Source organism: Callithrix jacchus, chromosome 3 (genome assembly GCF_049354715.1).
Source record: "Callithrix jacchus isolate 240 chromosome 3, calJac240_pri, whole genome shotgun sequence".
NCBI lineage: Eukaryota > Metazoa > Chordata > Mammalia > Primates > Cebidae > Callithrix > Callithrix jacchus.
Window position 1 is genome coordinate 92,016,932 of NC_133504.1, and position 13,422 is coordinate 92,030,353.

Below are 13,422 nucleotides of genomic sequence, written 5' to 3' on the forward strand. Positions count from 1 at the left end.
CCTAAGGGATCTTTACTCTTACTTGAAATTTTATATTATGGTCTTCATTTGTAAAAATTCCCATGTATGTATTTTGTAACCAACAGGGTATAATCTTGCCAGTAAACTAAAGAATTGACATCTTTTCATGTTTTTATTAAGGTCCTTGAGATTTGACAGGTAGAGGATTTTTTAATGGAATGAATGAGACAAAATAGGTTTTTATTTTCTTTAGTAGTGTTTTGTCCTTTGATTTATAAGGGAAAACTGGGTTTCCTTTAGTAATTTAGACCCCTGTGCTGTTACCATGTGAAAGGAAGCAATGAATGATGGAAGCCACAGTTGAGACAAGTCAGTGGAAACACAGAAACAAGGACATAGACAGTGGGAACATCCACTGAAACTCTAAAAGTAAATGTGAATTTATTTCCTTACTGAACTTGGAAGATAAGTGTGTCTGGATATACCACCCATGTACAGATGCAGTTATACAGACAACTGAGAGACAGAGGGAGGAAATACTATAAATCTGTTTTAATTATTATGATCCTTAGGGACATACTGGCCTGTTGGCCTTGAGCCTGTGTAATTTCTGATAATGTTTTCTTTGGATTATGGTTATCTATGAAACTTTGATTATGTGGAAAGATTAAAATACATTATAGTATTAACTTATATTTCTGCTTTGTTTTAAATTTTAGACTTGGGAAGATCCCTGTCAAAAAGATAAGAGTACAAACTGCTGTGGAGATAACGATCCCATTGATGTTTGTGAAATAGGCTCAAAGGTTTGTTTTATAGACTATATTAATTCTAACATGAGTTTTTGTTTATTCATGCCATAAAATTTCATTTTAGCCTCCAGTTCCTCAACTCTTCGAAGTTCAAGCCTGTTGATTTCTCTGATATCAGTCCCTCCTTTTATCTTCACTTTCTTGTCTTAAACCATGGGTTGGTAAATTATAGCCCTGTGACAAGTCAAAGCCAGCCTAACACCTGTTTTTATAAATAACACAGGTATGCCCATTCATGTACCTACTGTCTATGACTGCTTTTACACGGTGACGGCAGAGTTGAGGAGTTGTAGCAGAGATTATATGGTCTACAAAGCCTTTTATTATTATTTTATTATTTTATATTTACCATCTGATCCTTTATGGAAAAATTTGCCAAGTCCTGTCTTCACCTTCTTTGCCCATTATTTAGACAGAAACTTCAAAACTCATGAAAGTCAACTGGTACTTTTTCTTTTTTTTGTGCCTGCTTTCAGGTTGCTACATCCTACTAAGTAAAAACAAAATCCACAATCTCAGAGATTGTTGCTACCCATCAATTCTTCTGTATATCTTTGGTTGGTTCTTTGTTCTATTTTCTATTACATTTATTGTTACTATTTCTTGTTTTCTGCAGACATTCAACTCTTCCCTGTTTTTTCTCATTCCTAGAGGGGCATCTCATCTTTAATTGTGTAGAGCTCAGAAACCAGCACATAGAAACTCTCAGTGTGGTTTAAATTTGTATTTCTCTGACGATTAATGATGTAGAGTATTTTTCATGTGTTTCTTGGCCACTTGTATTTCTTTTTTTGAGAAATGTCGGTTCATGGCCTTTTCGCACTTTTTAAGGTTTTCTTTTTTTCTTGTTGAGTTGTTTGAGTTGTCTTAGTCCTTTGTTGGAAGCATAATTTGCAAATATTTTCTGCCATTCTGTAGGCTCTTTCTTCACTTTATTGATCATTTCTTTTGCTATGTAGAAGCTTTTCAGTTTAAGTCCCATTTGTCTATTTTTGTTTTCATTGCATTTTCTTTTGCAATCATTTCTTTCTTCATCATAAATTCTTTGCCTAGGCGATGTCCAGAGAGTTTTTTCCAGATTTTCTTCAGGGATTTTTTTATAGTTTCAGATCTTAACATTTAGGTCTTTACTCCATCTTGAGTTAATTTTTGTGTGTGCTGAGAGATAGGGGTCCAGTTTCATTCTTCAGCCTATGGCTAGCCAGTTTTCCCAGTACCATTTATTGAACAGAGTGTTCTTTCCCCATTATTTTTTTCTTACCGACTTTGTTGAAGATCAATTGCTTATAGATATGTGACTTTATTTCTATGTTCTCTGTTTCGTTCCATTGATCTATGTGTTTATTATTGTACCAGTACTTTAGCTATGTGGTATAATTTGTCGCTGAGTAATATGATGCCTTCAGATTTGTTTTTTGTTTAGGATTGCTTTGACTATTCTGGCTTTTGTTTGGTTCCATATAAACATTAGGATTGTTTTTTCCTAATGCGGTGAAAAAATGACATTGGTAATTTGATTGGAATTACATTGACTTTCTAGATTGCTTTGAGCAATATGGTCATTTTAACTATTGATTCTTCCAGTCCATGAGGATGGGATGTTTTTCCATTTGATTGTGTCATCTATGATTTCTTTCATCAGTATTTTGTAGTTCTCCTTGCAGAGGTCTTTTACCCATTTGATTAAATGTATTCTTGGGGAGAGAGAGAGAGAGATCATGTGTGTGTGTGTGTGTGTGTGTGTGTGTGTGTGTGTATTGCAAATGAGATTGAGTTTTTTATTTGGTTCTTAGCTTGAACATTATTGGTGTGTAAAAATACTATTAAATTTTATATATATGTTTTATATCCTTAAACTTTATTGAAGTTGTTTATCAAGTCTAGGAGTCTTTTGGAGGAGTCTTTAGGGTTTTCTAGGTACACTATCATGTCATTAGTGAACAAAGATAATTTAACTTCTTCTTTTCCAATTTAGATACCTTTTATTTCTTTCTCTTGCCTGATTGGTCTGGATAGGACTTCCAGTACTATGTTGAATGGGAGTGGTGAGATTGGACATCATTGTCTTATTCTGGTTCTTAGGGGAAATGCTTTCAGCTTTTCCACATTTGGTATGATGTTGGTTATAGGTTTGTTGCAGATGGCTCTTCTTATCTTAACGTATGTTCCTTCAGTGTTGTCGAAGATTTTTATCATGAAGGAATGTTGGATTTTCTGTATCTATTGAGATGATCATACGGTTTTTATTCTTAGTTTTCTTTATGTGGTAAATTCCGTTTATAGATTTATATATGTTCAACTATCCTTGCATTTCTGGAACAAACCCTACTTGATCATGATGAATTATTTTTTAATGTGCTTTTAAAGGACACAAGAATGCCAGTGGAGTGTTGATGCCTCCCACCATTGTATTGCTCTCAGTTTTCTTAGGTTTAGTAGTAGTTGTTTCATGAATCTAGGTGCTCTGATGTTGCATGCATATGTATTTAGGATAGAGCTTGATAATATATGCCTTAGTGATATCATCTTACATAGTATCTCTCAATGATCTCTGAATCTCTTGTATCTGGGTGAAAAATATGGAACACTTCATAAATTTGCATGTTTTCTTTGCATCTATTCCTTTAGTTAATAAGACCTGAAAATAATATTTACTAATTATGAAATAAATATTCCCATCTAAAGAATAGTTCTTTGTTAGGGGTATGCTTCTTTCTTTCATGCCTGGCTATGAGATGAGTGGTTGAATCAGCTGTAAGAAGCATAGTGGTAGGAAATTCCTTTTAACATCACATTGTTAATGGGCAGAGGGAAGGAAGCAGAGTCCTGGAAGTTGATAACAGACTTAGAACCACAGATATAGAAAACTTTAATGTTCTAAGTCCCTTGAGGGATTTTGTATTGTTCATTCTGTGTCTAAGAAGACTAAATGTTATACTTTCAGCATAAATTTGTTGAATTGATTTAGATTGAATTGAAGTGTGGTGGTTTTGTAAGAATTCTACCATTTATTCCTAAGCATCTAGTTTTTGGTTTGATTGAGTTTTCCTTTCCAATTTTTAAAGGTGTTACAGCAAAATAGTGCTTTGAGATAAAATTTTGCCTTTCTGTTGCATGTGAAGTCAAAGGGTATGTCTCATTCTGAGGCAACTTGGTAATCTGCTGGACATGCTTCCTTACTTGCTTTATAACCCATGAATGTCTTATCTGTTCTTATGTTGTTTGAAATTTTAAATAAATTCTGTGAATAAAAATGGATAAAACAATTTAGAATGTGCTTTTTAAAAGCTGTAGGTGATTCCGAGGAATTCTGATACTCTGCTGCCAGAGTCGGCTACAGGGTTTCTCAGCTTTGATACTATTGACGTTAAAGATGGATAATTCTTTATGAGAGAGAACTGTCCTCTGCAGCATCTCTTGCCTCTTCCTACTAGATACTAATAATATCTCCCCAGTTGTGACAACCCAAAATGTCTTCAGATATTGCCAGATATCCCCTAAGAGGGCAAAATTGCCTTTAGTTGAGAAGATCTCATCTAGTGTATCTAGTGTGAATTAACCAGTATAGTAATCTTTAAACTGGCAATTATGTGATAACTTCAAATTTGAACATTTTTGTTTTATAAAGGATCTTATAGGTCTTTTGGTCCAATGCACCCATACCCTCCTGAAGCCTTCTGTTCTCAAGGCTTCTTATTCTAGTTGTTCCTTATCTGACAGTTTCTACATTGTTTTCCACTCTGGTTCCTTTTCACTAGATCTTCTCTGTTAGAATGGAGTAGTCTGGGTGCAGTGGCTCATGCCCATAATTCCAGCACTTTGGGAGGCAAGCTAGGAGGATCTCCTGAACCCAGGCGTTTAAGACCAGTCGGGGAAACATGGTAAGACTGAGTCAATCAATCAATAAGTAAACAAATAAGCATACTACCACAGCTAAACACTCCTCTCTAAATATGATCCAGCCTGTATAAGTTAGTATTTACATATGCAGTTGTAAAATTTTTTTATGGCATACTTTAGTGTTGATATATACTCAGAGCTGCAAATGTCATCCATATCTTTATAATTACTTGTCAGAAGTTCCTTTTGGACTTGAGAATCTAGAATTTAAGCAACCAGAGTCCAAACTTGAGGAAAAGTAATAGAAATAGTTTGTGATTGCAGCTGGTAAGAAGCATGCCAGAGGGCGGGGATTGAGAAAGGAACAGACAATATTTCAGACAATTGAGACCTCAACTGTAGAAGTTTCATTCTTTGTTCATAATGTCTCTTCCCATGGACAGTGTTGTCATTGTATTTCCTTCGCAGATGTGGCTTCAGCTATTAACCCCTGGAGGCATGCAAAAAAAGCAGCTGAGCTAATCACAGTGGCTTCTGTGAGTTGGTGCCAAAATCAGTTCAAAGGAGCCCAGATAAATCTGCACATCTCCCATTTTCCATCTCCAGAGCCATCTTTTTGTAGTTTCAAATGGAAGTCTAATTTCAAAGTGGAAGCAGTTTAGTTGTTTACCTGTAATTTGCGGACATAAGGAAGATGAAACTTCTTTTTCTATTAAGAAATAGAAAAGCAGATTACAAAATTGGAGGTTTGGTGTTTTTTTAAGAACGCTATAAATAGTAGTTACATGCCCTTTTATAGAATTAGATCACTGTAGGAAATAACGTATAAGGAGTCCCTCAGAAAATTTGATTCTTTGACCCTTTAGGATCATGAGGTGCATACTTTAAAAAAAAAAAATTTCTAGCATTTTTGTTTATTGAGAATGGTAAGGGGAAAAATGAATGATTCCCTTTAGGAAACCAAACTTAATACTGATGCTTATAATAAAGTACTAGTCTATAAACCTTTATTTAAGGTGCTATATATGAATTACCTTATTTATTCTTAACTGCTAACCTGTGAAACAGGTATTTTTATTTCCAAATTTTATATAAAATTATATTCCAAGGAAGTTAAGTAATTTTTCCAAACTTACATTGCTAGTAAGTTGGCAGAATTGGGATAGAATCCCAGGTATCCTGTTTTAGAGCCTGTGTTCCTAGTCTCTTCACCAAGGTTGTCCAATCTTTTCGCTTTCCTGGTCCACATTGGAAAAATAGTTGTCTTGGGCCACACATAATATATACTAACACTGACAATAACTGGTGAGCTAAAAAGTAAGTGGATAAAATCTCATAATATTTTACAAAACTGTAAAAATCTGTGTTGGGCCACATTGAAAGCCATCCTGGGCTACATGATGCTCTCAGGCCGCGTGGGTTGGACAAGCTTGCCCTATTCCATTTTGCCTCTAGTGCTGATACTTGTGAGAATCGATACACATATTTATATCCATCCTATTTATATTATTTACAATTTGCAGGTTACAGCCATATGATTTCAACTCATTATTTGAAATGACAGAATTCTAATTTTTGAGATTTACTTTTATTAAGATATGTTCGATTAATTCATCTTGTTTTAAATCAGCTGCATTGCAACAAGGTTTTCTGAAAAAAGTTTGTGTCCTTTTGCTTTAATTTGATAAATGTTTGTATATTTTATTGACATTTTAAAGAAATTACCTGATCAATTTTGTAGTTAAACACAAAAAAGTATTTTTTTTATTATAAAATAAACTTGAAGTAGGTATTGGAAAGAAGTGAACCATTCACTTAATGATAACAGAGTTTGGGGAGAGAGGACTTAAGGATTAGGAGCTGTTTTATTATGGTTCATTTTGACCATGTATATGACAGCCTCCACCACCATCAAAAACAATTTGTGATTAAATTTTTAAATTCAGGTACAATTCAAAATGAACTATTTTAAAATATATATTAAAATTAGTGGCATTTAATACCTTCACAAGTTGTACAACCATCACCTGGATCTATCTAGTCCCAGACATTTCATGACCTCAGAAGGAAATTTTATCCCCTTTAGCAATCACTCCCCATTTCATTCTCCAACTGGCCCCTGGCAGCCACTAGTTTACTGTCTCTGTAGGTTTACCTTTTCTTGATATTTCTTTGTAAATGGTCTCACATAATATGTAACCTTTTGTGTCTGGCTCCTTTCACTTAGCATACTTTTAAGATTCATCCATGTTGTAGCACATATCAGTACTTCATTCCTTTTTACGGCTGAATAATATTCCACTGATGGATACTACCTTTTACTTATCCATTCATGAGTTGATGGACATTTGGCTTGTTTCTACCATTTGGCTATTATGAAAAGTGCCACTATGAACATTCGTGTATGAGTTTTTGTTTGAATACTTACCCATTTTTTTTACCTAGGAATGTAATTGCTGAGTCATATGGTAATTCTGAATTTAACTCTTTGAGGAAACATCAGTTTTCCACAGCATTTTAACTTCCATCAACAATATGCAAGGATTCCAATTTCTCCAGATCCTCACTAGTACTCATTATTTTCCATTTTTGTTTTTTAACAATCATCCTAGTGAGTGTGAAATGGTATCATGATTCTTTTTTTTTTCTTTTTAATTGTACTTTAGGTTGTTCTGGGGTACATGTGCAGATCATGCAGGATTGTTGCACAGGTACATGGCAAGGTGGTTTGCTGCCTCCATCCCCCTATCACCTATATCTGGCATTTCTCCCCATGTTTTCCCTCCTCAACCTCCCCACCCCACACTGTTCCTCCCCTAGCCCCCCACCAACAGACTCCAGTATGTGATGCTACCCTCCCTGTGGCCAGGGGTATCACGATTCTTTTAACTAAAACAAGTTTATGTCTGATTTTATCTTAAACAAATGTGGATAATTCTTTTTTCCAAGTAAGTAATACATTTAAAAAAAAATAGTTTTAGGGCCAGGTGTGGTGGCTTAAGCCTGTAATCCCAGCACTTTGGGAGGCCGAGGCAGGTGGATCACGAGGTCAAGAGATCGAGACCATCCTGGTCAACATGGTGAAACCCCGTCTCTACTAAAAATACAAAAAATTAGCTGGGCGTGGTGGCACGTGCCTTGCTACTTGGGAGGCTGAGGCAGGAGAATTGCCTGAACCCAGTAGGCAGAGGTTGCAGTGAGCCGAGATTGTACCATTGCACTCCAGCCTGGGTAACAAGAGCGAAACTCCGTCTCAAAAAAAAAAAAAAAAAAAAAATAGTTTTAGCCATAAATGTGAAGTAGGTTTTTTTCTAGCTTTGAGTTGTAATTGACATATAATAAACTATACCTATTTAAAGTGTATGAATTGATGACTTTTGATACAAGTACATGCAAAATTATTATCAAAATTAAGAAAATGAACATACTTGTCACCCCCAAATCACACTTCTTTGTAATCTCTCTGTCTGCCTCTCCCAACCCTCTGTCCTCAAGCAAGGACTGATCTGCTTTCTCACTACAGATTGGCAAGAGAAGAAGCTCTGGCACAGTTTGGGTATGAATCCCAGATCTTCCATTCACTAGTTCTGTGGCCTCAGACAAAAATTATTTAACTGTTGTGAATCCCAGAGTCTTTATTTCCAAGATAGGGATAATATCTACACTGTACAGTAGTTTCTGTAGGTGAAGAATAAAATGATACCTATAAAAGACATACTCTAGTGCCCATCACACAGTGTGTGTTTGGTAAATCATTTTCTTTTCTCCTTGTGCACTATTTGTTTTTTCCTTTTAAAGGTTTCATTACCCTTATCTAGACTATCCACTGTCACATCCCTAATCTAGATTTAAATTACTGTGTATCTACAGTGTTATAATAGTCTTCTGATTTGTTATAGCCTCTATCCTGTCCTTTTATCATATTGGAGAACCTACCTTGACACTCTGTTGTCTGGAACAGGGCAGTGTCACTGGAAATGAAGAAGGCACAGCCATGAGAAATGATGCACATAGTGTTGATATGACACATTTAAAGTCACGTGTTCAGTCTTATATTATTCTGTTCTGCCCTGAGGTATCTAAGTCATCCAGATAAGATTGTAAATCCTTGAGAACAGGAATTCTTTCTTTTATCAATACGTAGTGCCTATTATAGAGCTGCATACTTAGTAGACGCTAAACATGTGAGAGTCTAGCTAATATAATTGTGTATATTCCCCTGAAGTTCAGATTTCAGTTTAGTTTACACAATCACGTTAGTCAGTTGTAACTAATTACAACTCCATACAGATTTATATTAAGATTTTAGAATCAACTTCCAAATATTCTGACAGGATTTATTTGACATTATCACTTAAAATTCTGGATTTTTTTTCTCTCAAATAATTTCTAGACACTGAAGTGACTTTTTTTTTCTACATACCTTGTTTTCTAAATGTAAAACTGTGTTTTGAATTATGAAGAACTTTATTCTGAAGCATGTGTTCAGATTCCAGGTTTACAGTGAAAAATTTATAGCCAACTAAACCTTTAAAAATAAAAGGATACTGAAAGAATACATGCATATAAACTTGACATTGGCAGCTTGAGGGACCCTCACTGAAATAACTTTATTAAGCACATGGAATATCTGCTTAAGTCCTGCTATTTCTGGGTTTCTCATAAAATCTTTTTAAAGTATTTTATGAAACCTGCTTTGTAAATATCATTCATTATTTTCTTTTTTTTTTTTTAATTTTTTATTGGATTATAGGTTTTGGGGTACATGAGCAGAGCATGCAAGACAGTTGCGTAGGTACACACATGGCAGTGTGCTTTGCTTTTCTTCTCCCCTTCACCCACATTTGGCATTTCTCCCCAGGCTATCCCTCCCCACCTCCCCCGCCCACTGGCCCTCCCCTTTTCCCCCCAGTAGACCCCAGTGTTTAGTACTCCCCTTTCTGTGTCCATGTGTTCTCATTTTTCATCACCCACCTATGAGCGAGAATATGCGGTGTTTCATTTTCTGTTCTTATGTCAGTTTGCTGAGGATGACGTTCTCCAGATTCATCCATGTCCCTACAAACGACACGAACTCATCATTTCTGATTGCTGCATAATATTCCATGGTGTATATGTGCCACATTTTTCCAATCCAGTCTGTTATCAATGGGCATTTGGGTTGATTCCAGGTCTTTGCTATTGTAAACAGTGCTGCAATGAACATTCATGTGCATGTGTCCTTATAGTAGAACGATTTATAGTCTTTTGGATATATACCCAGTAATGGGATTGCTGGGTCAAATGGAATTTCTATTTCTAAGGCCTTGAGGAATCGCCACACTGTCTTCCACAATGGTTGAACTAATTTACACTCCCACCAACAGTGTACAAATGTTCCTTTTTCTCCACATCCTCTCCAGCATCTGTTGTCTCCAGATTTTTTAATGATCGCCATTCTAACTGGCGTGAGATGGTATCTCAATGTGGTTTTGATTTGCATCTCTCTGATGATCAGTGACGATGAGCATTTTTTCATATGATCGTTGGCCTCATATATGTCTTCTTTCGTAAAGTGTCTGTTCATATTCACTTTTGAATGGGCTTGTTTGTTTTTTTCCTGTAAATCTGCTTGAGTTCTTTGTAAATTCTGGATATCAGCCCTTTGTCAGATGGGTAGACTGCGAAAATTTTTTCTCATTCTGTTGGTTGCCGATCCACTCTAGTGACTGTTCCTTTTGCCGTGCAGAAGCTGTGGAGTTTCATTAGGTCCCATTTGTCTATTTTGGCTTTTGTTGCCAATGCTTTTGGTGTTTTGGTCATGAAGTCCTTGCCTACTCCTAGGTCCTGGATAGTTTTGCCTAGATTTCCTTCTAGGGTTTTTATGGTGCCAGGTCTTATGTTTAAGTCTTTAATCCACCTGGAGTTAATTTTAGTGTAAGGTGTCAGGAAGGGGTCCAGTTTCTGTTTTCTGCACATGGCTAGCCAGTTTTCCCAACACCATTTGATAAACATGGAATCCTTGCCCCATTGTTTGTTTTTGTCAGGTTTATCAAAGATTGTATAGTTGTATGTATGTTGTGTTGCCTCCAGTGCCTCTGTTTTGTTCCATTGGTCTATATCTCTGTTTTGGTACCAGTACCATGCTGTTTTGATTACTGTAGCCTTGTAGTATAGTTTGAAATCCGGTAGTGTGATGCCCCCCGCTGTGTTCTTTTTGCTTAGAATTGACTTGGCTATGCGGGCTCTCTTTTGGTTCCATATGAAGTTCATGGTGGTTTTTTCCAGTTCTGTGAAGAAAGTCAATGGTAGCTTGATGGGGATAGCGTTGATTCTGTAAATTACTTTGGGCAGTATAGCCATTTTCACGATATTAATTCTTCCTAACCATGAACATGGAATGTTTCTCCATCTGTTTGTGTCCTCTCTGATTTCGTTGAGCAGTGGTTTGTAGTTCTCCTTGAAGAGGTCCCTTACGTTCCTTGTGAGTTGTATTCCAAGGTATTTTATTGTTTTTGTAGCAATTGCGAATGGCAGTTCGCTCTTGATTTGGCTTTCTTTAAGTCTGTTATTGGTGTAGACGAATGCTTGTGATTTTTGCACATTGATTTTATATCCTGAGACTTTGCTGAAGTTGTTTATCAGTTTCAGGAGTTTTTGGGCTGAGGCGATGGGGTCTTCTAGGTATACTATCATGTCGTCTGCAAATAGAGACAATTTGGCTTCCACCTTTCCTATTTGAATACCCTTTATTTCTTTTTCTTGCCTGATTGCTCTGGCTAGAACTTCCAGTACTATATTGAATAGGAGTGGTGAGAGAGGGCATCCTTGTCTAGTGCCAGATTTCAAAGGGAATGCTTCCAGTTTTTGCCCATTCAGTATGATATTGGCTGTTGGTTTGTCATAATTAGCTTTTATTACTTTGAGATACGTTCCATCGATACCGAGTTTATTGAGGGTTTTTAGCATAAAGGGCTGTTGAATTTTGTCAAATGCCTTCTCTGCATCAATTGAGATAATCATGTGGTTTTTGGTTTTGGTTCTGTTTATGTGGTGAATTACGTTGATAGACTTGCGTATGTTGAACCAGCCTTGCATCCCCGGGATGAATCCTGCTTGATCATGATGAATAAGTTTTTTGATTTGCTGTTGCAATCGGCTTGCCAATATTTTATTGAAGATTTTTGCATCTATGTTCATCATGGATATTGGCCTGAAGTTTTGTTTTCTCGTTGGGTCTCTGCCGTGTTTTGGTATCAGGATGATGTTGGTCTCATAAAATGATTTGGGAAGGATTCCCTCTTTTTGGATTGTTTGAAATAGTTTTAGAAGGAATGGTACCAGCTCCTCCTTGTGTGTCTGGTAGAATTCGGCTGTGAACCCGTCTGGACCTGGGCATTTTTTGTGAGGTAGGCTCTTAATTGCTGCCTCGACTTCAGACCTTGTTATTGGTCTATTCATAGTTTCAGCTTCCTCCTGGTTTAGGCTTGGGAGGACACAGGAGTCCAGGAATTTATCCATTTCTTCCAGGTTTACTAGTTTATGCGCATATAGTTGTTTGTAATATTCTCTGATGATGTTTTGAATTTCTGTGGAATCTGTGGTGATTTCCCCTTTATTATTTTTTATTGCATCTATTTGGTTGTTCTCTCTTTTCTTTTTAATCAATCTGGCTAGTGGTCTGTCTATTTTGTTGATCTTTTCAAAAAACCAGCTCTTGGATTTATTGATTTTTTGAAGGGTTTTTCTTGTCTCAATCTCCTTCAGCTCAGCTCTGATCTTAGTAATTTCTTGTCTTCTGCTGGGTTTTGAGTTTTTTTGATCTTGCTCCTCTAGCTCTTTCAATTTTGACGATAGGGTGTCAATTTTGGATCTCTCCATTCTCCTCATATGGGCACTTATTGCTATATACTTTCCTCTAGAGACTGCTTTAAATGTGTCCCAGAGGTTCTGGCACGTTGTGTCTTCGTTCTCATTGGTTTCGAAGAACTTCTTTATTTCTGCCTTCATTTCATTGTTTACCCAGTCAACATTCAAGAGCCAGTTGTTCAGTTTCCATGAAGCTGTGCGGTTCTGGGTCGGTTTCTGAATTCTGAGTTCTAACTTGATTGCACTATGGTCTGAGAGGCTGTTTGTTATGATTTCAGTTGTTTTGCATTTGTTGAGCAGTGCTTTACTTCCAAATATGTGGTCAATTTTAGAGTAGGTGTGATGTGGTGCTGAGAAGAATGTGTATTCTGTGGATTTGGGGTGGAGAGTTCTGTAAATGTCCACCAGGTTTGCTTGCTCCAGGTCTGAGTTCAAGCCTTGGATATCCTTGTTGATTTTCTGTCTGGTTGATCTGTCTAGTATTGACAGTGGAGTGTTAAAGTCTCCCACTATTATTTTGTGGGAGTCTAAGTCCTTTTGTAAGTCATTAAGAACTTGCCTTATGTATCTGGGTGCTCCTGTGTTGGGTCCATATATGTTTAGGATCGTTAACTCTTCTTGTTGTATCGATCCTTTTACCATTATGTAATGGCCTTCTTTGTCTCTTTTGATCTTTGTTGCTTTAAAGTCTATTTTATCAGAGATGAGAATTGCAACTCCTGCTTTTTTTTGCTTTCCATTAGCTTGGTAAATCTTCCTCCATCCCCTTATTTTGAGCCTTTGTGTATCCTTGCATGTGAGATGGGTTTCCTGGATACAGCACACTGATGGGTTTTGGATTTTTATCCAATTTGCCAGTCTGTGTCTTTTGAATGGTGCATTTAGTCCATTTACATTTAGGGTTAATATTGTTATGTGTGAATTTGATACTGCCATTTTGATGCTAAGTGGCTGTTTTGCC

General features: G+C 36.5%; 1 protein-coding gene across 3 annotated transcripts in view; it reads left to right on the forward strand.

Annotated features, from left to right (window-relative positions):
- Positions 1-13,422, forward strand: part of PPA2 (inorganic pyrophosphatase 2) — a 106,299-nt gene that overhangs the window by 34,098 nt on the left and 58,779 nt on the right. For all 3 annotated transcript variants that reach the window (XR_013533006.1, XM_035293203.3, XM_008992899.5), the window contains exon 5: positions 681-767. Coding sequence is in view for 2 of the 3 variants with exons in the window: in XM_035293203.3 (XP_035149094.3) it covers positions 681-767 (87 nt within the window). In the remaining variant the exon portion in view is untranslated. The remainder of the gene's footprint in view (positions 1-680; positions 768-13,422) is intronic.